The following is a 24,975-nucleotide window of genomic DNA, read 5'->3' as shown; positions in this document are numbered from 1 at the left end:
GGTGGCTCATTTCAGGACCAGGCTGGCCGCGGACAGCAGCGGCGGCTCGGGCTCGGCGACTCTCCGCTTCTCCCCCCGCGGGCTCCGCTTCAGCGCTGGGGGACGGCGGGTCCCTGCGCCTGTGCGTGTCTCTCCCCGCCGGGCGCCCTCCGCGGCGCAGGCTGAGCCAGCCCCGAGCGGCGCGGACGGGGCGGTGAGGGGCGAGCCTCCCTCGCCCGGGGACCGTGGGGAGGAAGAGGGAGAGAGGACGGAGCGAGAAGGGGGCGCAGCTTCCAGCCCGGTGAGTCCCGGCGGCCGCCGCGTGCGTGTCGGTGCCGTAGCGCCCGTGAGCGCTGCGGGGACGCTGATCTCACAGGATCCCGGCGTGCTCGTGGGGGTCCCTGGGTGCTGAGGGATCCTGAGCTCTGTGGGCTCCCTCTGGTGCTGCAGGGTCCCTGGGTGCTGAGGGATCCTGAGCTCTGTGGGCTCCCTCTGGTGCTGCAGGGTCCCTGGGTGCTGAGGGATCCTGAGCTCTGTGGGCTCCCTCTGGTGCTGCAGGGTCCCTGGGTGCTCGAAGAGTCCTTGGGTGCTGAGGGATCCTGAGCTCTGTGGGCTCCCTCTGGTGCTGCAGGGTCCCTGGGTGCTGAGGGATCCTGAGCTCTGTGGGCTCCCTCTGGTCCTATAGGGTCCCTGGGTGCTCAGGGGTCCTGAGCTCTGTGGGCTCCCTCTGGTGCTGCAGGGTCCCTGGGTGCTCAGGGGTCCTGAGCTCTATAGGCTCTCTCTGGTGCGATAGGGTTCCTGGGTGCTCGAAGAGTCCTGGGGTGCTGAGGGATCCTGAGCTCTATAGGCTCCCTCTGGTGCTATAGCGTCCCTGGGTGCGGCTCCCTGCGTGATAAGAGATCCTGAGCTCTATAGGCTCCGTGGTGCACTAGGCTCCCTGGCTGCTATAGGGTCCCTTTACCTTTGAGGTTATAGATTCCCGTGCACCTGGCATTCCCGAGTCGTACTTTGTACTACAGGTGCCTTCTGGGGCCATAGGGACCCTTGGGCTTTTCCTTCTTTCGCAAGAGTGGGCGGGGTTGTGGGCAGATGGCACGCAGGACAGCAGAGCAGGTAATGGTGCTTCGTGCCGGCTGCTTCGTGCCGGCTGCTGCTCACCCCAGCTCCTGCCTGCACAAGCTGGAGACACAGTGTGCACCGCTGGTTTGGGTTCATTCCTCTATACTTTCTATTTTGGGGGTAAGGGAGGATTAGGAATAGGGGTCAATGGGGAGCCCACTGGTTTATTTGCAGTGAAGCAGCAAGTGAAATTTCTTACCTTCCTCCCCCGACGCTCAGCATAAACTGTTCTGTAGATCTAATTGTTCAATAACTTCGCTGCCCCGAGGAAGTATGTTTCCTTCGAGCTCCATATTGTAGTGATGTATTTGATCATTCGCTTAAATATTACCACAGGCTATTCGCTTTGGTCTCTACTTTCAAGACCATTGTGTAACTTCTTCCATACTAAGGATTTCACAAATAAATCACTGGTTAAAATAATTTTCTTCACTGCAAAGCAAGGGATCTGTTGATTTAAAAAATTTTTTTTTGTAATCATAACCAATTGAAGCTGGCACCTGGCATAAACAATAGGAGATCAACAGTTAAAAATTTAGGAAATGATAGTCCCCTTTGGATAGGAGGGTGCAAACAGCCTCCCAGCTATTTACACGATGTTTAGATCTTACCTGGTCATGGTGTGTACAGTCTCTTGGTTTTGGTTTTTAACTCAAAACCAGATTCATCAGCTTGCCCAGAGGAATCATCACTTGCCCAGAACTCATTCATCTGTAATCTAGTGTTGGTCCCCAGATACGAGAGAGACAAGGTGGGTGAGGTAATATCTTTGATTGGAACAACTTCAGTTAGTTTAAGAGACAAAAGCTACTTGTGAAGAGCTCTGTGGGGCTCCAAAGCTTGTCTGTTTTACCAACAGAAGTTGGTGTAATCAAAGATATTACCTCACCCACCTTGTCTGTCTACTATCTACTTATATGATTCCTGTCACTTTAGTGTCTCAGTGCTTCTAAATAGGAATAGAATACTAGTTGAGTTTATAGTAACATTTAAGAAGTCAGACTTAAAAATAATCCTGTTGTAGATGTGAATTTAACTGATAAATTAGCTTATAACCTATGAACCAGATTCTGATCTCAGTTACACTAGTGTAAAATCCAGAGTAACCACATGACTTTGGGGCCTAGTGTGTGTCACTTTTGCGGATTAAATAATACAAAAAGTGAATTATGAATATTTTTGTGAATGAATGTGGCAGATTTGCTTTGCTGCCATTAGTTTGGATTTATCATTCACTGCACATTAGTAGTGGTTTATTTGTGAACATTTGGATAAATCCCAAAAGTTTTATGAATTTTGGCACAAATGATAATTTCCCCAAAAAATCATACTGGAAGTGTGCTGTTCACTGTTCATTATCCATCCAACTAGGAAGTAGAAATCATACCATGTGACTCAGGTGATAAATCACACAGCACAAATAAATTGCAAATAGTTTAAATAGCAACCAATGTTGTTATTAATTATTTAGCATTCGTGATGTGTTAAGCCCTTTCAGAAAGAGAAAAGTCCCTACCCCAAGGAGCTCAGGGTCTGTCGTTGGACAGACAGACAATGGATTGCAATTTGTTCACAGAAACTATCTGATGGTGACTTCTAAATAAGGAATGCATTTGCAGAAATCAAGATTGGCTCACAACCAACCTGTGATGAGAAAAAGAGGGGGGCTATACATTTGTTACATAATTCCTTCACAACAACAAAAAATAAACTGGGACTCCTTATCTCCTTCTGCCCAGCCCCGCCAATACATCTCTTTATGGTACATTTTTAACTCTTAAAACTAAACATGCTTATTATTCCATCATAAGGAAGATGGTTTATTAAACAAGCATATGCTTTGTATTCTGTGCTTTATTCCAAAGAACAGGTTTTTCAGGACTGATTTAAAAAAACACAATGTAGTTGTCAGTAGTGACATGGATCACTGTTAACTCAGAAAATGAATGAGAAATCAAAGTGAATGGATGGTGGGGACTCCCTGACTAAGATTTAAACTGTGTGGTCTTGAACTTTAAAGTCATATTGTGATTTGGACTACATGCCATACAGATGGATAAGAACCCCACCTCTTACACTCTTGTGTAGCTGTCCAAACTATGTACCTAGCTAGCACACAGAAGAAAGGGCCTGATACAAAGCTCATTGAAGTCACTGGGAGTCTTTGCACTGAATTCAGGGCGTTTTGAACCAAACCAAGCCAAGCCTTAAGTGGATGCCGAGCAGGTATGGCGGGGTGACTGGGTGGAGCCTGGGCAACATTTTCCCACAATTTTCTGGCCAGCACAGCTGAAACAGCATGAGTGATGGTGGGCAAGTTCTGTAATTTCCTGTTGATATATATCAGCATCAGATTACTACCCCTTGACACAGAGATGGAATTTTGCCTCAAAGGGGTGTATCTGAGGCATGAAGCCTCACAGGTGCAGCTCACACACTATCCTTGCTCTGGTCTGTGTCTAAAGGCAATTTTTTTCTGTGCATTGTGTTTTGTTGCCTCATAGTGGCATAAATTATACCGTGTTATATACTGTATGGAGAGCAATTATTCAAATGATACAAATGAAAGTAATGTAATGACTGTCCTCATGGGCAGGGGAATGAACCTAGAACTTCCAAAGCTAAAAGTAAGACTACTACTTCAGTTAAGAAGGAACTCCAGTCATGAGTATCTAGAGTAGGCTCATGTCCACTACTGACCAACCATTACAGAGGGACAAGTAACATACCAAGTAGTGTTACAGACATCAAAAATGGAGCAAATCACCTGATTAATCATATTAAAGTTACCTTAAAGTTTACTTATTTGTGTGTAAGGCAAGCAGGATTTATATCAATATATTCAAAAGATATTAAAATTCTAGTTCCTACACACAACAATAGTGACATTCAGTATTCTCTGTGCTTACTTTCCTCCAACATCTGTGTTCTGGGGACAGATTCTGCCCTCAGTTACACTGGTGTAAATCCGGAGTAGTTCTGTTGGTTTCAAAGACATTACTTTAGATTTTCAGTAGGGCAGAAAGATGATCATATTCTGCTCTCAGCTATACTCATGGAACTCCTTTGAAATAAATGAAGCTGCCTGGATGTAGCAAAAGAATGAATTTGTGCCCTCAGGTTTTTTCAGTCTTTGGGCATAATGGGGTGATGTATAGTGAAAGTTGTCAATAGACACTTTGTGTAATACCCTGCCACCCTCACTCATGCTGAATACTACATTATTCTGCGGATCCCATTAAATCCATTGGGACTACTTGTGGAGAGAAGCAATAGTCAGCATGTGTAAAGGTGACATTATCTGTTGTAATTCCAGTGTTGATTAACAGTTTGCCATTTAAAATATATTGTATATGGAAACCGAACAGTTCAGCATCTACAACTTCTATGAATTTCAAGCATGTTATCACAATACATAATAAGGAAAACAAAAAAGAAAGAGGATCTGTTTTCTAGTTCTTACTCAGAATAAAACTCCTGTACAAGTGTTGCCTGTATTAGGACTGTATGATTTGGCTAATGTTAAATGAAAGGCAGTATATAAGGAAAACAAAAACAAAACACACTCTCTCGTTTGATTTGTTTTATCTTTCTGTGTGTGGAACTCCCATTGACTTCGGTAGGAGTTCTGCATATGGGGTTTGCTGATGCTCCCATTGAAGTCAATGGTAATCCGCTGTAGTCAATGGTATACTTTCCAGTGGATTAATGGTGCAGGATCAAGCCTATGGAGCCTTTATAGGATTTGGAACCAAATATTGGGCCAAATTTGGCTCTTGCACCATGGGCAAACTAAATGTATGCATGGTTCTATGGTGTTGAACAGGATCTAGGGGACAGATCTGTTGCATTATGGTAAAATGTTTGGTCATGAACAATTTTGGACCAAATTCTGCTCTTAGGATCCATGTAATCCCACTGATTTCCAAGGAGCAGCATGGGTGTTCGAACAGAGTTTGTCCCCCGCCTCGCTGTGTCTATTGTTTTTTCTCATGTTTCATATATTTTACTCAGTATTTAATCTGGCTCCTTTTCATTAGCCAGAATGAGTTTGTAACTACACAAAGGTCTATTGCAAGCATCAATGCAGGGATAGGAGACAAAAATTCAGGGACCTTTCAAGAAAAAACAGGTTTATTTACATCAGTTATCACAGGGTATCAGCAGTTTACCCACAGGCCACTGATCTACAAAACTAGAACGTAGCATATAAAATATCTGTAAAACTAGCATTTACAAATATTGAATATCAATAAATGGAATTCCACTGATAAAATAGAATTTAGTAGTATTATTGTTGTTTTTATTCAAAGTATCTGGCTGCAGACACTGTTTCTTCTACCAAATATCAACAAAAGGCTGTGATTTTTCTGTTCAATACTGCAGAGCTAGTATTACAGTGTTAGTGACAATGTTAGCTGATCTTTTTCTACATTGTTCTCTTTCTCTACATCTGTACCTGGCATACAGGGCCTGGCCTTTGGACATCCAAATGCCATGGTGATTCCTCTTTTTATAAATTTGGGTGATAGGAAGCTTGAATAACACTATCTTAGAAGTTGATGTCATCAACTGCATGGCATTCAACATCCATTATTGATGGCAGCATGAAACTGATGAACACACACATCTGTTCTAGGCTTCACATTTTTCCTTGGTTCATCAGTTTTACTGTCTTTCAGCAGTGTGGCAATAACGTCATCAGTGACATTTCATCCTTCTTTCAGCATGGAAAAACAGCAATACTATGATCTTGTGGTTGCGGTATTGTTCCTTCTTCCTGATATGATTTGAATGAAATGATGCAGTTTACTTTATTATAGAATTGTAGAAAAAACTTGTTCTCTTGCTGAATGAGACTTCTTTAATTATAAAAGAGCTATGTTATGTGAAGTGCTGTAGGGGAGTTTTACTGATGCAAAATTAAGAATAAACTCTTGTACAGCAGATACTTAAATTAGTAAAATATTTCATGTATTATGTCCACTTCAAAAATGTAGCTTATAAAGTAAATGTAGCATTAAAAGGAAAGTCCAGTATTACATTTTGTAGTCATGGAATAGTGTTTGTAATTTGGAAAATATAAACATGAATTCATAATTTATTAGTAGTTCTAGTAATTATATATAAATTATATGTAAATATATATGTATGTATGTAATTATAGTATTATATAAAAAATCCCAAACAACTGAAGGTAAATTTACCCATGACCAGGAAACTAATTTTATGAGTAATCGGTTATGCAAGATGTACCCTGTTATAGGTACCAGGACTTACATTATTTTAGGGCTCTGAAATTATCTTCAAAAATACTTAAATTAAAAGCTTGTTACAGCAGTAACAGCCAAATTAAAGAAGCTCTGTTTAATAAAGATATGTTGACATCCCACTGTGGTCTGAAGTGAGCTTACTTTAGCATTCAGATGGTTTTGTTATATATTTAAATAGCATCAACATTTTGTAAAATAATTTTTATCACTAGGAGAAATCATCACAATGTGAACAGATATTTTAAAGGTGAATAAAATAAGTTTCTGCTTATTAGACACAACAGTTGTTGTTATGCTTTTATACAGCAGTGGTTTTGTTGTTGCAATAATGACAGAATATCATAGAATATCAGGGTTGGAAGGGACCTCAGTAGGTCATCTAGTCCAACCCCCTGCTCAAAAGCAGGACCCATCCCCAATTAAATCATCCCAGCCAGGGCTTTGTCAAGCCTGACCGTAAAAACTTCTAAGGAAGGAGATTCCACCACCTCCCTAGGCAACGCATTCCAGTGTTTCACCACCCTCCTAGTGAAAAAGTTTTTCCTAATATCCAACCTAAACCTCCCCCACTGCAACTTGAGACCATTACTCCTTGTCCTGTCCTCTTCCACCACTGAGAATAGTCTAGAACCATCCTCTCTGGAACCACCTCTCAGGTAGTTGAAAGCAGCTATCAAATCCCCCCTCATTCTTCTCTTCCGCAGACTAAACAATCCCAGCTCCCTCAGCCTCTCCTCATAAGTCATGTGTTCCAGACCCCTAATCATTTTTGTTGCCCTTCACTGGACTCTTTCCAATTTATCCACATCCTTCTTGTAGTGTGGGGCCCAAAACTGGACACAGTACTCCAGATGAGGCCTCACCAATGTCGAATAGAGGGGGACGATCACGTCCCTCGATCTGCTCGCTATGCCCCTACTTATACATCCCAAAATGCCATTGGCCTTCTTGGCAACAAGGGCACACTGCTGACTCATATCCAGCTTCTCGTCCACTGTCACCCCAGGTCCTTTTCCGCAGAACTGCTGCCTAGCCATTCGGTCCCTAGTCTGTAGCTGTGCATTGGGTTCTTCCGACCTAAGTGCAGGACCCTGCACTTATCCTTATTGAACCTCATCAGATTTCTTTTGGCCCAATCCTCCAATTTGTCTAGGTCCCTCTGCATCCTATCCCTGCCCTCCAGTGTATCTACCACTCCTCCCAGTTTAGTATCATCCGCAAATTTGCTGAGAGTGCAATCCACACCATCCTCCAGATCATTTATGAAGATATTGAACAAAACCGGCCCCAGGACCGACCCCTGGGGCACTCCACTTGACACTATTGAACTAATGAACTAACTTTTATAATAATTAATAGATAATGAATAGATAAATAGATAATGAACTAACTTTTAAAAAAACTACATCTTTCATCACAAAGGATTCCAGAATGCTTAAAAAACCTACACACACTATGCATAGAGTATACACAGGGATTATTTCTTCTGTCATGAAATGCAGCTAATTCTGGGGTGGATCTTAGAATAGGAAGTGAAGAGAAATTAGATAGGCAGAATGCAACTTCCTAAATTAGAATTTAGACAGAACAAGATGTTTAACGCAACTAGGATACCTTTATGGATCTCAAGTGGCTGTGTCCTTAGTTTTACATCTCATCCAAAGCCCCTTGGCTTTGTACCTTCCTCCCTCCTTTGTCTTCAGTAGTCCAAATTTGATAACATTCAGGGCACACTGCAAAGCTCACATCCCTCCCCCCCACCCCCCCAATCACTTGAAAAGGAGAGATAATTATGAGGATGGTTAATAGATGGAAAAGGAGGGTTGTTTCAGTCTGTAATTTGCCTGCGTTTGCTGGAGATTAGTCATACTGATGGGTATTTTTGATATGTGAATTTTAAATTGAGTCATGGTGCTGGAGAGAAAGGATAGGTTTTACTTTGTATTAATCCAAAGAAATAAATACAATTGTTGCACTTAGAAACTGAGGCACAGAAAGATAAAAGGCCGGAATTTTTGAAACCGGCCACTGATTTTGAATGCCTCAATTTCTGGGTACTCAATTTGAGACAGACGGGATGAGCAGCCATAACTCCAGCTGAAGTTAATGGGAGCTGCAGGTGCTTAACAGTTCTGAAAATCTGTGCCACCATATCTCAAAGTGGATACCCAGACATGGAGAGTTAGCAGCTTAACAAACTGACTGCATGTGACCTGCCCCACAGTGGGTCAATTGTAGATCAGAGAACAGAACACTAGAAACCCAATCCCATGTTTTACCTACTGGGCCATTTTCGTTGTCACTATGTTCTATCAATCGTTATGTATACAGGACTTTAGAATTAGGTCTAAAATGCGTGTGTCTCTACTTTGTTATAATCACAGCCCAAATTTTGTATTCAAGAATCAAAAGTATTCTTTTTGAGATGACAAAACCAAACTTTGCCTATGGCAGCTTTTGAATATTTATTAATTTTGAAAAATATTGGGAACAATATGAGTGTAGAATAGTTAAGAGAGAAAGATAGTGTATCTTTAGTGTAAAATAGCATATGAATCAGCAATAGACCACTACTGAGATTAATATCCAAAGAACAGCTTAAGCATTTAGCCTCAGATGTTGCTTTTATGAGCATACTACAGAATAAGAAAATTTGCATGTTTCATAGCAAAACTCTGTCCTACCTTGTGAATATTCCCTACATGCCACAATGGCAACCCCAAAGTTCTAGTGCAATATCAGTTCTATCATCATGAAATATCCATCATCTCTCATTCCTGCACAAACACACAGCCACACCTCACTGTTGAAAATACTCATTGATGTGAAATTTCTCCATTTATTTTTTACAGTGATTATTTTTGGGGATGGGTATTTTGCTATGCTCTCTAGTTGGACTGACCAACTCTGCTCTCTCAGAGTTGGTAGGGAAAGGAGGTTCTGAGCAGGACTCCTAGACGGTATTTTCCAGGGATAGCGAGAGCTTGTAACCATCATCTCCTAGGCTCCCTGGGCCTCAGCTGCTGCGTTTTTTCTGCAGCTGCCAGCCTACACTTCTGCCTTCTTTCACTCTCTGTCTGCAAACTGGATTCCTGCTCTGGCTCCTTTTCTGTGCTGCCAGGCTCCATGGAATAATACAGGGAGTGTGCACTGTAATTAGCTGACCATTGTGAAGAGCTGGAGAGCAAAAGGGAGCTGCAGGCAGATCCAGGGTAAGGAGACAGAAAACAAAATGTCAGGCTCCTGACTGCAGCTAACTGGCATATTCTGCAGCCAAAATCTGAGTTCTGTGGCATCTTTGAAAAACCCACAAGGCCCTAATTGAAATTAATAAGGCAGCTCACACCTCTCAGAGCAATTATTTTGCGCTCTTTGCAGACTCAGGTAGCGATCACTGCCTCAGTTTACACTCAGTTCATGTTTTCAAGGTTTTCTCTGCAATCATAAAGATTAGAAACAAATATTTTTTTTAAATAAAAGTGGAGATTGTGGCTCATACTTCTGTGGAAAGGAATAAATTCTGTGATTGCAGGATCACAGAATCCCTAGAGCCCTTCTTGTGATGGATTGTGGGTCCTTGCTGTTTCTTAGAGTTTATACACATTGGGACATATATAGCTGGAATAACTGAGTGTTGGAGGAAAGATTAAAAATGATCAGATTGTCACTGTTTCTTGAAATAAGCTCTTGGGAGCATGGACCACCTTTTTGTTCTGTGTACATACAACACCTAGGACACTGAGGTCTTGGTCTGTGACTAGGGCTCCTTAGTGCTGCAGTAATACAAATGTTAAATAATAATAAATGTTAAATAGTAATTGTATATAAAATATGTATATATAATTGTAATTGTATATAAAAATTGTACATTTTTGTGATCACACATATATAGTGTTAATAAAAATTCCTTATAGTTTATGCAGAGCTAGCCATAAGTCCATGCAACACATGCAGTTGCATGGAGTTCCCACTTGTGCCATTTATGCTTGTCTTAAATGAATTGGTTGCTGTCTGGCTTGCCAAGGGAATGAGAGCCCTCTGTGATTCGCAGACATCTTTGGAAAATGTACACAACCTGCTCTGCATTTGTGAAAGGAAAATATTTAATTTTGCTGGGGTTGTTATTGGTTCTAATTCTTCGCTTGTATAATTCCACAGTGTCTCTGTTAATTTGTTTATAAGTAATAATTCTTTAATCCCTCGGAGAAATAGTAAAATATTAATGCCTTGCAAGTTACTGCCTGAGTAAATACACTGGCAGAGGATTAAGAATGACCTGAAGCTCAAATTCTTTCTAAGTACTGCTCTATTTTCCCATTCATAGCTCTTACCTTATCATTTATGACTTACAAGGCTATTGTCATGATTGCAGCGCTGTCAAGCCATAATGCATGATTTATTATGTACAGCAGGTGACTAGTAGTTAACATTTAATCTAAAAAAGACTGTAATTGTTTGTTTTTTCCTGCAGCTTTCCCTGGGTGGTTCATGTTTTTATCAGTGACAAGATGACGATTCATATTTTTTACCAAAGGACCCAGTGAGTCATCTTATTAACTCTACTGAAGTACATGATTGGCAATATTCCTACCACAGTAAGTCTCTATTTGTTTCCATTCTCCTGGAAACATGGTACCATAATTTAGTGAGCCTGTAGTATGCATTCAAGAGTAAAAGTATTTTTCTTTACATAATGTAGTAAGTGTCATTATAAGTTAATAGAAATGATCATAGCCAAAAGTAGATCTAATGCTGGGCATTCTACCTTAGTTTTTAACTTAGCAGTAGATGTTACATTACAAGAGAAAGTTGTGCTATAAGCCACATTCTTTATCAGGAATCATATATGTTGGTGTACCCTGCATGCTATGTAGGGAAGAAGTTAAACGGAAAAACGACTATACTACATGAAAGGGATTACTTAGGTATAATGGCATACAATATGTAACCTGAAAGTGGATCCGCATGCAGCTGAAAAAGAATGTTCTGCGACATGATAGAAAGATTGAGGGGAAAAAAGAAATAATCTGTGTGAAACCAGCAACATGAATTGCAAGTTAGTGCTGGATGCACAAAGCAAGCTCCTCATTACTCATCTGTTAACCCCTTCTGCCAACCACCTGTTCAGTCCTTTGGACAGCATTTTGTATGATTTTGTTCACCTTATGCTCTGGGATTCCCTTTCCCAAATCCACAGCTTTGTGCCAGGGTATATTACCACTGCTCCTATGATTCACAGTTCTGGAAACTGATGTACGTGGGCAAGTGCATGTGTGCATGACAGTGCTGCTTTTCCAATAGCTTTGATCTGGTTGGGAGAAAGGTGAGGCACATTTTATTTGGTTATGCTCCTGTTCCTCTTTTGAATACTCACTTGTTCTATCCTTGAAGGTGATATGCTGTAGTACAGCCTGAAGTACTTGGTTCCTGTTGAGGTTTACTTGCAGTGCCATGCAACCTTTTCTCACAGGAGAACAGATGGCCCGGAGTTACTGTTTGTTATTTCAGAGTAACTAGATGGTAACTGTACTGATTTATGGCAACTCGTGCATAATCTCAGGATAAGAAGGAAAATAATCTCCTCACTGCATCCATTAACATTAGCTTAATGGAAAAGATCTTGAAAACCAAGATGATATTGGGGCTGGTCAGAAGATTTCCCTACTTGGAGTGCCTCATCTCTGCCCCATTATTGCTTCAACTTCGCTCATGCACACTTGTGCTGTGAATAGAAATGCATACTTGCCAATGCTGGTGTAGTTCCTGAAGTCAATGCAGATTACTTCAAGAAAGGTTCCTACCTAATGGAGAAACGTGTCTTTAAATTAGCTATACAGTTAAACAAAATGGCACAGAAGTTATTAGCTATGGAGATAGCCAGTGTACGGTGAACCAAAACACAGAACTAGGAAAAAAATCACAATATTATAGAATAGAGCAAGGCTAATTAATGTAGCTGATGAGACTTTTTAATGTAATCTATGACAGGTCTCACAGTGATTTGTGTCAAGTGCAGAAAAAAAGTAAAGATAAATGGAGCATCAAAATATTCAGTGTGCTTGTTTGTATACTTAGTGTTGATAAAAGCTAGGAGATCAAAATAGAGCAAGCATATCTTTACAAAAATTGTTTTGGATGTGTTCTGTTTGAAAATGTTAGCATATTATAAACCACCTGAAAATACTTTGAAACAGTAAGATAAATCATATAAAAAGAGGATGTTAAAAAGTTTATAGTCAAAACATGACTGAAATCGGAAGAGAATGTCCTCCAGATTTTAAATATCTAGATTTCTTTGGAAATTTATGAAGTAGACACCGCTTGTCAGCAAGTTTTTCTTTTTCCATATCTATTTTTTTGGTGGAACTTGCTTGTACCTGAGGACTATGTAGTGTAGAACTAACTATTTGCCACTGTAGAACTAAATGCAAATTCTCTAACAGGGGCCTGATTCAAAGCTCATTGAAATCAATGGAGGTTTATCCATTCACTTCAATGGACTTTAGATCAGGCCTTTAATATACACTTAGTGGAAATGTGTTTGAAGGTCTCATACCCACCCCTGGAAATATTTTTTCCACATTACAAACCATTTACCACTTGGAATGATTTATGCTGTCTACTCAAGGATAGCCCAGAACTTGAATCATTTACTTGGGAGAAAAATTAAACGTCTCCAACACAAATATTCAAAGACTACTCCTTTCTTTCACTGTAATGCTTCTAGTCAGCATGTAGCCCTCCATTGTTCACCTAGAGTTTTTAAAAGAGGAATATATTGAATGTAAAACATATGAGATGCTTTCACATTCAGAAAATTTTTGCTAAGTTAAATTCTTTGTCATGGTGCAGGAGGGGATAGCTAGAGATGTAGGGCTGTGGAAATCTGATGGCTATGTAGCTCTCTTCCTTAAAAGTTACAAACTGGGTAAAAAATATTATTAGAATTTGGAAATTCTCATCCATGACAGCATTTCACAAGACCTTTTGTATTGCTCCACTGAAATAAGATTTTCTATCTAAAATATTTCCGATGGGAATGTAAGAAATTATGATGTCACACAATTTAAATCCAGCCCAGGGTACTGGGATTTGAGAAGGATTGTGGAGGGAGGATCACAGTTTTCATTATAACAGATTTTAGTAAATATTATAAATGTGCAATGATAGCCACATAGGGAATGAATATGAAGAAGGGCAATTTCTTTAGTATTCATGTTGAATACTGTCTACCCTAAACTCATACAGGTGTACAGCGTTTATCTACACAGGAGGTCAGACAAGATTAGAATGGTCCCTTCTGGCCTTGGAATCTACGAATCTATATATGTCACACTAAACTAAGGGGAAGTTTGGGCTGTGTGAGGACTATGGGATTGAGTCTAACACATGAAAAAAGTCTTTTCAGCATCAGTTTAAGAAAACAAACAAAATACTGACCTATTTAGGTCCTGATTTAGCGAGGTATTTAAGCAAGTGCTTAAAACATGAAGCATATGACTAGTTCCACTGATTTAAATAGGACTGATCACACATTTAAAGTTACGTATGTGCTTAGATAGCTTGCTGAATTGGGGCCCCTTACAAGCAATATTAAAAATAAAAATAAATGCTTTAGCAACCACCCAAAACTGTACCTAAGTTTACAAGTTACCTGAAATTTTTCAAATATATAGATTGTATATAACTGAAGAGAGGGGAAGAAAATACACATCAATATTCATGTGCTGTCACTGTGGATTAGAAAATAAAATGAAGCAAGGAAATGTTACAATAACATCATTACAATTTGCTGATCTTTGTTTTCCCGAAAGAAAATGGGAGGATTTTCCTTATCAGTGGAGAGGCTTATCTCTTGATCCATCAGTGATGTGCTTGTTCAGTTGTCAGACATCCTCAATAAAGCTACTGCTTTCCATTACAGAGCTAGTCAAACAGCTCATATTTCATATGCACCCAGAGGATGAGCTTCAAATAACCAGTCCATTTTTTAAAGTCAGTCAAGTCCCTTTCTTCACCTTAAACGGAATTTAAGAAACAAAGTTCTCTAAGCAAAAGTGCTTTGTGCTTTCTTCTATAAGGACCTAATCACGCAAGCATTTACACACATGCTTAACTTTAAATATGTGCATAGCCCCACTGAAGTCAATAGGATTACTCACTGCTTACGTGTCAGTTAAGTTTTCCTCTTTGGGGGAAGGTTTCGAGGTTATTTGTTACCCACAGAACATTGCCAGCTGTTATACCTGGATGAACTGGAATACTGTATGTTAAAAAAAATTAAAATATTGTACTTACCAGTATAATGGTAACAGAGTAACAGCCGTGTTAATCTGTATTCGCAAAAAGAAAAAGAGTACTTGTGGCACCTTAGAGACTAACCAATTTATTTGAGCATAAGCTTTTGTGAGCTACAGCTCACTTCATTGGATGCATACTGTGGAAAGTGTAGAAGATCTTTTTATACACACAAAGCATGAAAAAATACCTCCCCTCCACCACACTCTCCTGCTGGTAATAGCTTATCTAAAGTGACCACTCTCCTTACAATGTGTATGATAATCAAGTTGGGCCATTTCCAGCACAAATCCAGGTGCCCCCCCACACACACACGCACACAAACACAAACCCACTCTCCTGTTGGTAATAGCTTATCTAAAGTGACCACTCTCCTTACAATGTGTATGATAATCAAGGTGGGCCATTTCCAGCACAAATCCAGGGTTTAACAAGAACGTCTGAGGGGGGGTGGGGGGTAGGAAAAAACAAGGGGAAATAGGTTACCTTGCATAATGACTTAGCCACTCCCTGTCTCTATTCAAGCCTAAGTTAATTGTATCCAATTTGCAAATGAATTCCAATTCAGCAGTCTCTCGCTGGAGTCTGGATTTGAAGTTTTTTTGTTGTAATATCGCAATTTTCATGTCTGTAATCGCATGACCAGAGAGATTGAAGTGTTCTCCAACTGGTTTATGAATGTTATAATTCTTGACATCTGATTTGTGTCCATTTATTCTTTTACATAGAGACTGTCCAGTTTGACCAATGTACATGGCAGAGGGGCATTGCTGGCACATGATGGCATATATCACATTGGTGGATGTGCAGGTGAACGAGCCTCTGATAGTGTGGCTGATGTTATTAGGCCCTGTGATGGTGTCCCCTGAATAGATATGTGGGCACAGTTGGCAACGGGCTTTGTTGCAAGGATAGGTTCCTGGGTTAGTGGTTCTGTTGTGTGGTATGTGGTTGCTGGTGAGTATTGGCTTCAGGTTGGGGGGCTGTCTGTAGGCAAGGACTGGCCTGTCTCCCAAGATTTGTGAGAGTGTTGGGTCACCCTTCAGGATAGGTTGTAGATCCTTAATAATGCATTGGAGGGGTTTTAGTTGGGGGCTGAAGGTCAAACTGGACAGTCTCTACGTAAAAGAATAAATGGACACAAATCAGATGTCAAGAATTATAACATTCATAAACCAGTTGGAGAACACTTCAATCTCTCTGGTCACGCGATTACAGACATGAAAGTTGCAATATTACAACAAAAAAACTTCGAATCCAGACTCCAGCGAGAGACTGCTGAATTGGAATTCATTTGCAAATTGGATACAATTAACTTAGGCTTGAATAGAGACTGGGAGTGGCTAAGTCATTATGCAAGGTAACCTATTTCCCCTTGTTTTTTCCTACCCCCCACCCCCCCTCAGACGTTCTTGTTAAACCCTGGATTTGTGCTGGAAATGGACCACCTTGATTATCATACACATTGTAAGGAGAGTGGTCACTTTAGATAAACTATTACCAGCAGGAGAGTGTGGTGGAGGGGAGGTATTTTTTCATGCTTTGTGTGTATAAAAAGATCTTCTACACTTTCCACAGTATGCATCCAATGAAGTGAGCTGTAGCTCACAAAAGCTTATGCTCAAATAAATTGGTTAGTCTCTAAGGTGCCACAAGTACTCCTTTTCTTTTTAGTATAATGGTAAAACATTCTTTGTCTTTTACAAAATCTTTATAGCTACACTTTAAAGTCTTCCTGTCTGTTATTTAATAGTGACCTTTTGGTTCTAAGCTCCAACATTTTAATGTATCAACTTAATAAAATATCCATGTTACAATGAACACCTACTAATCCAAAAGTCATTGTAATGAAGGAATTTGGTATTTTACTTTTAGAAGAAGTTTGATTAATTACACTGCCAACAAGAAACATCAGTTTTGTTTATATATAGTGCTCAGGTATATTGTAAGGGTTGTCTTCCTTATCATTCTATTGTGTTGCAGTAATGTGTTTTGAAAGTAGTCACATTAAACTCATTTATTACTGATTATAATTATAAACAGCTGACACAATTTAAGGAACAAATTTCAAAATATGAATATCTTCAGTTTAACATAAACCTATACAAGCTAATCATCCACAAAACCAAGGGCAGTGTATTCTAAAAACAAGACTTCAACTGCTTGTGCAGTATAGGAGTAAAAATTACATTGCATGTACAGGAAAATACAATAGCTTCCACTAACCAAAGCCAATTTTTAGTACTTATCTAAACCTATGTCCATAAGATGTCTGAGCAACAAGCTCTCACATGGTGGGGAATTTCTAGTGCTCATTCCTGAATATTTGGATAGTCTCATGAGTGAGCATATTAACAAAAGATCGCATCTTCTCTTGGGCTGTGCAGGAGGGTCCATCCATCTTTCCATCACCCAGTGAGTCAGAGCAAACACAGCCTCAATATGCAGCTTCAGACTCAACACACTGAGTCAGAGCCCAAACATTGAGTTTAATTGAAAAGTTATCAACAAATCACAGTATCAATGCATGAGTTATGATGGGAGTTATGGAAGAGTGATGAAAAATGGTATGACCTTTAAGGGAGAAGATTGATAGCGTTTCAGCAATAAAACTCCTTTACTAAGTACATTTTTGGTGGTTAACTGCTGCAGAGGAGTTGAGGAGGCTTAGGCAGGCAACAGGGGAAACATCACAAAATGGCATTAGTTATTTATTTAGTAGCGGAGTAATAGATTCTGGGGGAAAAGGTTAGAAATGTGGAGAGTATTTTCCACTCAGTAATAATAATATTTCAGTTAGTAATTGGTAATGTTAAGATAGTGACTCTCTCCTTACATATTGGAAGTCTAACACTCAACTGTGAATTTTTTTCACTTTGTAGTTTCTTGAATGCAGTTCTTCACTACTTATGTAATTACTATAATTACACCTAATTATCTAATTGTGTAACTGTGTTTAATTACATTTGTAGTGTACATACTTACCCTCTCAAAATGAGAGTATTTAATTACATAAAACCCATTATGAAACTTCATGAAAATAATGTTTTGGACATGTTCAGTTAGCAGTATCTTAAGCACAACATTTTGTTTTGTTTTTTTCAACTTTTGTGAATTATAATCCTAAACCAATTAATCCACAGACTGGTCTAACTGCCTGCTTATCTTAATATAAAGATGTAAAAGAAAAAATTTAAAAAAAAATAAAAATTAAGTTTGCTAAAGTCATGATTTCACCCAGTGCCTTTTATACTGATTTCCAGTCACAAATATTGGAGACTGACTTGAGAGGCTTCCAGAAAGGTTCTACTTAATGGCACCCAAACCTCAATGCAAACCAGAGGTGGGTTCATTATCTGCGAACCAGAACTTGCAAGGTCTGCACAGTGCTGCCAGACAGTTATTTAGATAGGTCAGATAGACTTGCCCAGAGATTCCTCAGCATCCAGCTCTTAAGCCATAATGAAAGAAAAGAAAAAATATGAGATGCTGTGCACCCTTGCATTTAGAAGACTACAGCAACAAATGCATTAGAAATACTGAGGTAGATACATGAAGATCAATATTTTGCATTATTTCTGTTTTTGTTAAATAATTCACTTCAGCAGTTCCATGTGTATATGGATGCTTTTTATTCAGGACTACAGAACTGAACTTGCCCATTTAATTCTGGAGGTTGAAAACTGTACTGAATTTAATTGTAACAACCAGGAAGCTCACATTGTTAATCTGTGAGTGGTTTTGCACTGAAACATATACTGTTTCCTAAATTTACTTCAGAGTATTTTGGACTAAACAATAATATAATGTTATTGGATAGGGTTAAACCTTGAGAAAATCCAAATTCAAATATGGCCAATGAAAATGCAATGGTTTAGTCAGATATCCAGCTCACGATATAGCTCAATGTAAAATGTATTACTTTCTCATTGTGCCTTCTACAGGTAAGATGTGTGTTTGTCATGGCATATGACAGGCTTTTGTGTGTCCCTAATGTTTTCCTCTTAATATTTCCGTTGTTTTTTCCTAGTTAACCAACTGACTTCACAATGACTGAGGATTTAGATCACAGATTCAGTAGTCTCACTTGGGATCAGATAAAAATACTGGATCAAGTATTAACTGAGGTAATACCCATTCATGGAAGAGGAAATTTTCCAACACTAGAGGTAAAGCCAAAGGATATCATTCATGTCGTAAAGGAGCAGCTTACTGAGAAGCAAATCACTGTTAGAGACATCCGCCTGAATGGTTCAACAGCTAGTCACATCCTTGTGAAACAGAATGGAACTAGCTACAAAGACCTGGACATCATTTTTGGTGTTGAACTACCAAGTGAACAAGAATTTCAGGTTGTTAAGGAGGCAGTTCTGAATTGCCTACTGGACTTTTTACCAAAATGTGTCAATAAAGAAAAGATCACTGCTCAGACTATGAAGGATGCATATGTGCAAAAGATGGTCAAAGTGTCCACTGATCATGACCGCTGGAGCCTCATCTCATTGTCAAACAACAGTGGGAAGAATGTAGAACTAAAATTTGTAAACTCACTCAGACGACAGTTTGAATTTAGCGTTGACTCCTTTCAAATAATACTGGACTCCATGTTAAATGTTTACAGTGATACGGAATGTGAATTGAGAGAAGACTTACATCCCACCATTATTGCAGAGAGCATGTATGGAGACTTCAATGAGGCAATGGACCATTTAAAATACAAACTTATTTCCACAAGGAACCCTGAAGAAATCAGAGGTGGAGGCCTTCTGAAATACAGCAACCTTCTGGTTCGTGACTTTAAGCCAGCAGATGAGGCTGAAATTAAATCTTTAGAACGTTATATGTGTTCCAGATTCTTCATTGATTTTCCTGATGTGGCTGAGCAGCAAAGGAAAATTGAGTCATATTTGCGCAACCATTTCATTGGGGAAGAAAAGAGCAAGTATGACTACCTGATGACTCTGCGTGGAGTTGTAAATGAGAGCACAGTCTGTCTCATGGGACATGAACGACGACAAACTCTAAACATGATTACAATTCTCGCTTTAAAAGTACTTGGAGAACAAAACATCATCCCCAATGCAGCCAACGTAACATGCTACTATCAGCCCGCTCCATATATCAGTGACAGGAACTTCAGCAATTACTATGTTGCTCATGGACAGCCACCTATCATCTATCAGCCATATCCATTTCATATACAAATGCAAAGTGGAATGGTTTAGTAAAAGTTAGCCTCTTCACTGCCCACCCCGCTCCCGCACTTGTCCAAAATAAAGGCCTCGTTACAGCAAGTATTACATCACTCAATTTCATTTTTTGTGCAGATTGCCAATGGTCTTTGATCAGTCAGGGCTGAAACCATCAGTAAGCACATCATGAAATAATTTATGTATATGTAAAATCACTGGCCATTATTCAACAAGTTCATGATGACCGTCATAAGAACCGTTTATGTTCTTAAAGCAGATATACTCTGTGACTGAGCTGTCTATCCCTTTTGGCCAAAAAGAGAAAGATATTAACAATTCTAATTGTACAAAGTGCCATGCACAATTGTTCTAGGTTCTAAACCATTCATTAGCATAACTTAAATAGTGCAGCTGGAAAAAATATGCCACTAAGATACAGAACTTAAAGTTGTTCAGTAGAAACACCTGATTTAAAGATGATAGATTTAGAAAACATTGATATTATGGATATATTGAACCTACAGGGCCAAATTTGTTCCTCAGTTTCACTCATATAACTCTGCTACAGTCTATTTTGCAATGCAGACTGTAAAATCATTTTTGGAATTTGCATTGATTGACTGAAATGATGAAATACCCTCATAGGTTAAGTGTTTCTCTATGGGCTTCATTCTGCAAGATGTTGAACACTTCTCATTAAGGACATTAGCAGTTGAGATCCTTCACCAGAGTGCTCAGCACCTTGCAGGATCAATCCAAATTGCAGCCCTATCCTGTATTTCTTGTGCACCCATTGATTTCAGTAGGAAATTTGAGTGTGCATGTAATGCAGCATTGGGCCCTGAGTCTGAACTACAGATAGTGAAGATTGTATAAGGTGATTTAATTATTCTGCAGTTAGTTATGAAAAGTATATTAAAAGCATGAGGAAGAAATTGAACATTCAGCATGTGGAAGCTTTCTTTCTATACATATTTGATACTGACCAGGGAAAAAAAAGTAAGCGTAAATATGTATGGTAATAATGAAAACAAACAAACAAAACCCCACCAGAACAGTACTGTCATTTTGAAGTGATTTTAAAAAAGTGTTCTTAGTTCTTGCATTTGATATGACATTTTATACTAGAAATGTCCTGTATACATATAGATGTGCGTGCACATATACTAATAGCAAATTAAAATCTCGTTCATGATCAGGAAATAAAACATTAGTTGCAAGTTTTTGTGTGTGTGTTTACCAAAGATAAGTTTTAAACATGTCACTTAAGTGCCTCCTAGCACCAATTGTTCCATGAAAGCTGTAGTGCATTCTAGAATTGGTCATGCTGGATAGCTCCTGAAAAAAAAAAGAAAGAAACAATAAAGAAAACAAAGAAAATTTAAATTTCTATCTATCTTCCATATATATATATGGAAAGCTGAAACATATGCTGTTGGAACTCCACCCGTGGGTTATATAATGTATCGTATACTTACAATGGGTCTGATCCTGCACCAGTGAGGTAAATGGGAGTTTTGCCATTCACTTCATGGTGCGCAGCATTGGGGCTAATTAACCTGATCCTGTTCTCAGTGAAACTAACTGAATTTTGCCAATGACTCAAGTGGAAGCAGGAGCAGGAATTGAAAAAAAAAATCACTAATTACAAAAACATTTAGAGTGGATACTGTTACAAAGTTAACGCTGTTAGTCAACATCAGGTTTTCTTATTTCTGATGCTTCATATGTCACTCCACCGTATCAAAAGCTCATGATGTTACAGGATGTAGCATCATTTCACATCATGCCACGTTGGCTGACCATTATATTTTAAAGTGTTGACTATATTTTACTTGTATACAGACAACTCCCAGGTCTTAGAAAAATATCTCCTGTGTGCAAAATGTTTGATTTATTTTACATAGAAATATGCTACGTATTGGTATGTTAACTCAAACATTTCCAAGTTTATATTTTCTAAAATCTATAATCATTTGCTTGCCAATGAAATGTAACTCTGCTTACTGACACTAAAATGTCTGTAAAGTAGAACATAAACAGCTGTTTTTTAAACAAGATTTTGCTGAATCTCAGCACTTGGGCTAGCCTCTTTCTGTATAATGTAGAGCAATATAAAAACTACTCAATAATATGGAATGATATATGTGAAATGATCGTGCAAAGGAAGAAGGGTGCAATAATCCACTTAGAGGCAAATTAATCATGTGATCTCCATCATGAATACATTATCTGTTTCTTTTCTTGATTTATCAAATATGCCCTGTTGCTTGTCTCAGGGCGCATTTCATTTCACTTCCCCCACTATGCTCATAGATTTCTTATCCCGTCACTTGTGTAAACTGTACTTAATAAAATTGGCAATTTAAATTTCTATCTTATTGTATTTGGTAAGGCTATATGGCACTTAAGCACTTCCAGAAAATTTCCCCCAGTAAAACACCAGGTAATCCACATACTGGTGTAGTAAATTTTTATTGATTCCGCTAGATAAAATATTGAATCTGTAATTTTATTCTGCTTTTCACCAAAATAAACAGCACCATATAACCCCATGTAAACTCATTTAGACATGACCCTGATAATACTTATGGTCAGGCTTTAACTTTCAGCACATTTATAGTGTCATTAACTTCAGTGTGACCACTCACAAGGGTAATGTTAGGCACAGCTGGGATTTTCAAAGTCGAAAAGAGTTAGCCATGTAAATCGCATGGAATTTCAATGGGAGTTGGACCCCTTTCCTTGGGTTCTTCTGAAATATCAGTCCACATGTGTAGGTGATTGCAGGACTGGGGGTCTTAGCATGATAATGTTACACTAACTTATCAAGAAACCCTCAAACCTCCTTGGCCGTTACGAGAATTTTGTGGAGAAATGTTGTGACCTTCTGAAGAACCAGAAAAAAGGTCTGCCAAGAAGGAGAGGTTTCTTACAGCCCATGCAAACCCAACCCACCATTAACTGGGGAAACATTTCAGACTGTTAGCAGTTTTTACTAACAAGCAGATGCATCATAAATGTGACGTCTGTGTCTAGTAGGATTATAATACTTATTTGAGTAGTGGAGATCTCATTGTGAAAAGTACAGCCTATAATGAAATAGCTGAGGATGTGCATAAAGCAATCACATAACAACGGCTCAGATTTATTTTTTTTAATTCTGACACATTTCTGTTTATAAATTCATCCAGATTATAAAATTGAGTTCCTGGACCAAAGCCTATTCAAATTAATGGCATTAGTTAAATTGACTTCAATGGGCTTTGTTTCAGGCTCCAAGAGAACATAAAGGACGTACTATAGTACCTACAGGTAAATGTACAAAGACACCAATATGCAAAAATGTCTCAGGTATAATTAATCCCTTTTAATTTATTGAAAAGGTCTTGTATTTCTTACCTAGAGGTAGTCTTTCAATTTTGGAGGTTATTGGAGGGTAATAATTTGATATATACACACGCACACAATTACAAAATGTAACTTTTTAAACATTTCATTGAATAAATTACATTGATATTTAGCAGCGGTATGGACCTGGAGATTTTTTTTAAAGGTAGTACTGATTCTGTAAATTAATTTAAAACAGGGATGTGATATTTTTAGACTGCTGCTTGAAAACGTTGACATCAACCTGAAAGATACTATACTGTAACTTCTTCTCCAGTTCTTATCTATTTTACAATGTGCACATAAAAATCTCTACAGAGTTAATTCTAAGAGACTTTTTTCAGTACCAGTATCCTGAGCTACATGTTTACATTATTTCTTGTTACAATGTTGCAATCTGTTTAATAATTATAATGATGACTGGAAATTGTAATGCTGATTTTATTTAATCATACTAAAAACTTCTCAAAGTTTACAGCTTCAAGTAACCTAATGTCAGCACATAAGTGTAAAGGTTTTAAGTGCTTTCTTAAAAAATGTCATTTGAATTTTGTGTTAAATTGTAAAAGGTCCATTTGAAGCATATATGTTCTGGTATTTTGTTTAAATTGTAATTTGTGAGCTTTATGCTCAACACATTACAAGGTTTTTTGTGATGGATAAAAAGGTGTGAAATTGTTCTCTGTTATGATGTTATGTTGTCTGTTGTGTTACATTGATCCTACAAATGTGTAAAAAGTAAAACTAATTGGTCTGATTTGCCACTGAATTATTCCAGGTTCACACATGTGTAAATCTATTGACATCAGTGGAGACGGGGTGGCAGAATCAGTGGGGAAGGGGACTAGCTCCCATATAAACTCGTTCCTACCCAGGGAGGTGGTGAGCAGAGGCAACAGCAGCACCCCAGAGGGGCTGGAGCAGCTGCCACTGTGCCTGCAATTGTGCTGGGGGGCAGGGAATGGGACCCAGAGGGGCTGGAATGGGATTGTCGTTCCCAGCCTGGTCTAAGATTCCCTCCCCTACCATTCTCAGTATCTCCCCATGCTCCCCCTCCTAGCTCTCCACAAACACATACCCTCCATTTACAGGAAGCTTCTGCCCCTGCTGAATGGAGTTACACCAACACATAACTGGAGTAACACACTGGTGAATCAGGCACATTTGTATATAGAAATATTCCTGAGAAAAGAACAGCAAAAACAGTTTAGGCAGATCAATGCGCCCAGAATTCCTACAGATGATTTCTTGTTTGGTCAGTGTGTTTTTCTACTAATAGATTAGTATCCAGAAACAAACTGTTACAGTGAGGAAGTATTTCATGTAATGTGCCATCTGAAGTTGTTGAAAAACTATTGTAATACTAAAAATTTGTACTAATCACACAGATTTGTAGGTTATGAGTCCACGGTGTTGATGAGTGCCTTTGGGTATCAGGGGAAAGAGCATTAAAAACAACCTTCTGTTTATTCTAGATGCATGGTTTGCTTGTAAAGAGACATTCATTATTTTGTACAAAAATGTCACCTTTAGCATGAAGACACCTCAGTGTGGAGTGGATGCATGGCAGTGAGATTGACATATTACAGCTAAAAAATGCCATTATGGTTTCTTAGGTCAATAAACCACAAACCCAATTTTGCCATTGATCCACACTCAGAATTACCATTGATTTAAATGAGTTGCATGTACAGACTAACAGGCCCTAAAGTACCACATTTGTC

The 24,975-nt window shown here is 38.9% G+C and overlaps 1 protein-coding gene across 1 annotated transcript; it reads left to right on the top strand.

The window, feature by feature from the left end:
* Positions 1-24,975, top strand: TENT5D (terminal nucleotidyltransferase 5D). Its single transcript, XM_073360934.2, has 3 exons — positions 1-280; positions 10,843-10,966; positions 18,700-24,975. Exon 3 carries the CDS (start codon positions 18,719-18,721, stop codon positions 19,892-19,894), a length of 1,176 nt encoding a protein of 391 aa, XP_073217035.1. The 5' UTR covers positions 1-280; positions 10,843-10,966; positions 18,700-18,718; the 3' UTR covers positions 19,895-24,975.

This window comes from Lepidochelys kempii, chromosome 9 (assembly GCF_965140285.1).
Source record: "Lepidochelys kempii isolate rLepKem1 chromosome 9, rLepKem1.hap1, whole genome shotgun sequence".
Taxonomy (NCBI): Eukaryota; Metazoa; Chordata; order Testudines; family Cheloniidae; genus Lepidochelys; species Lepidochelys kempii.
This window is presented reverse-complemented; position numbering and strand designations above follow the sequence as displayed.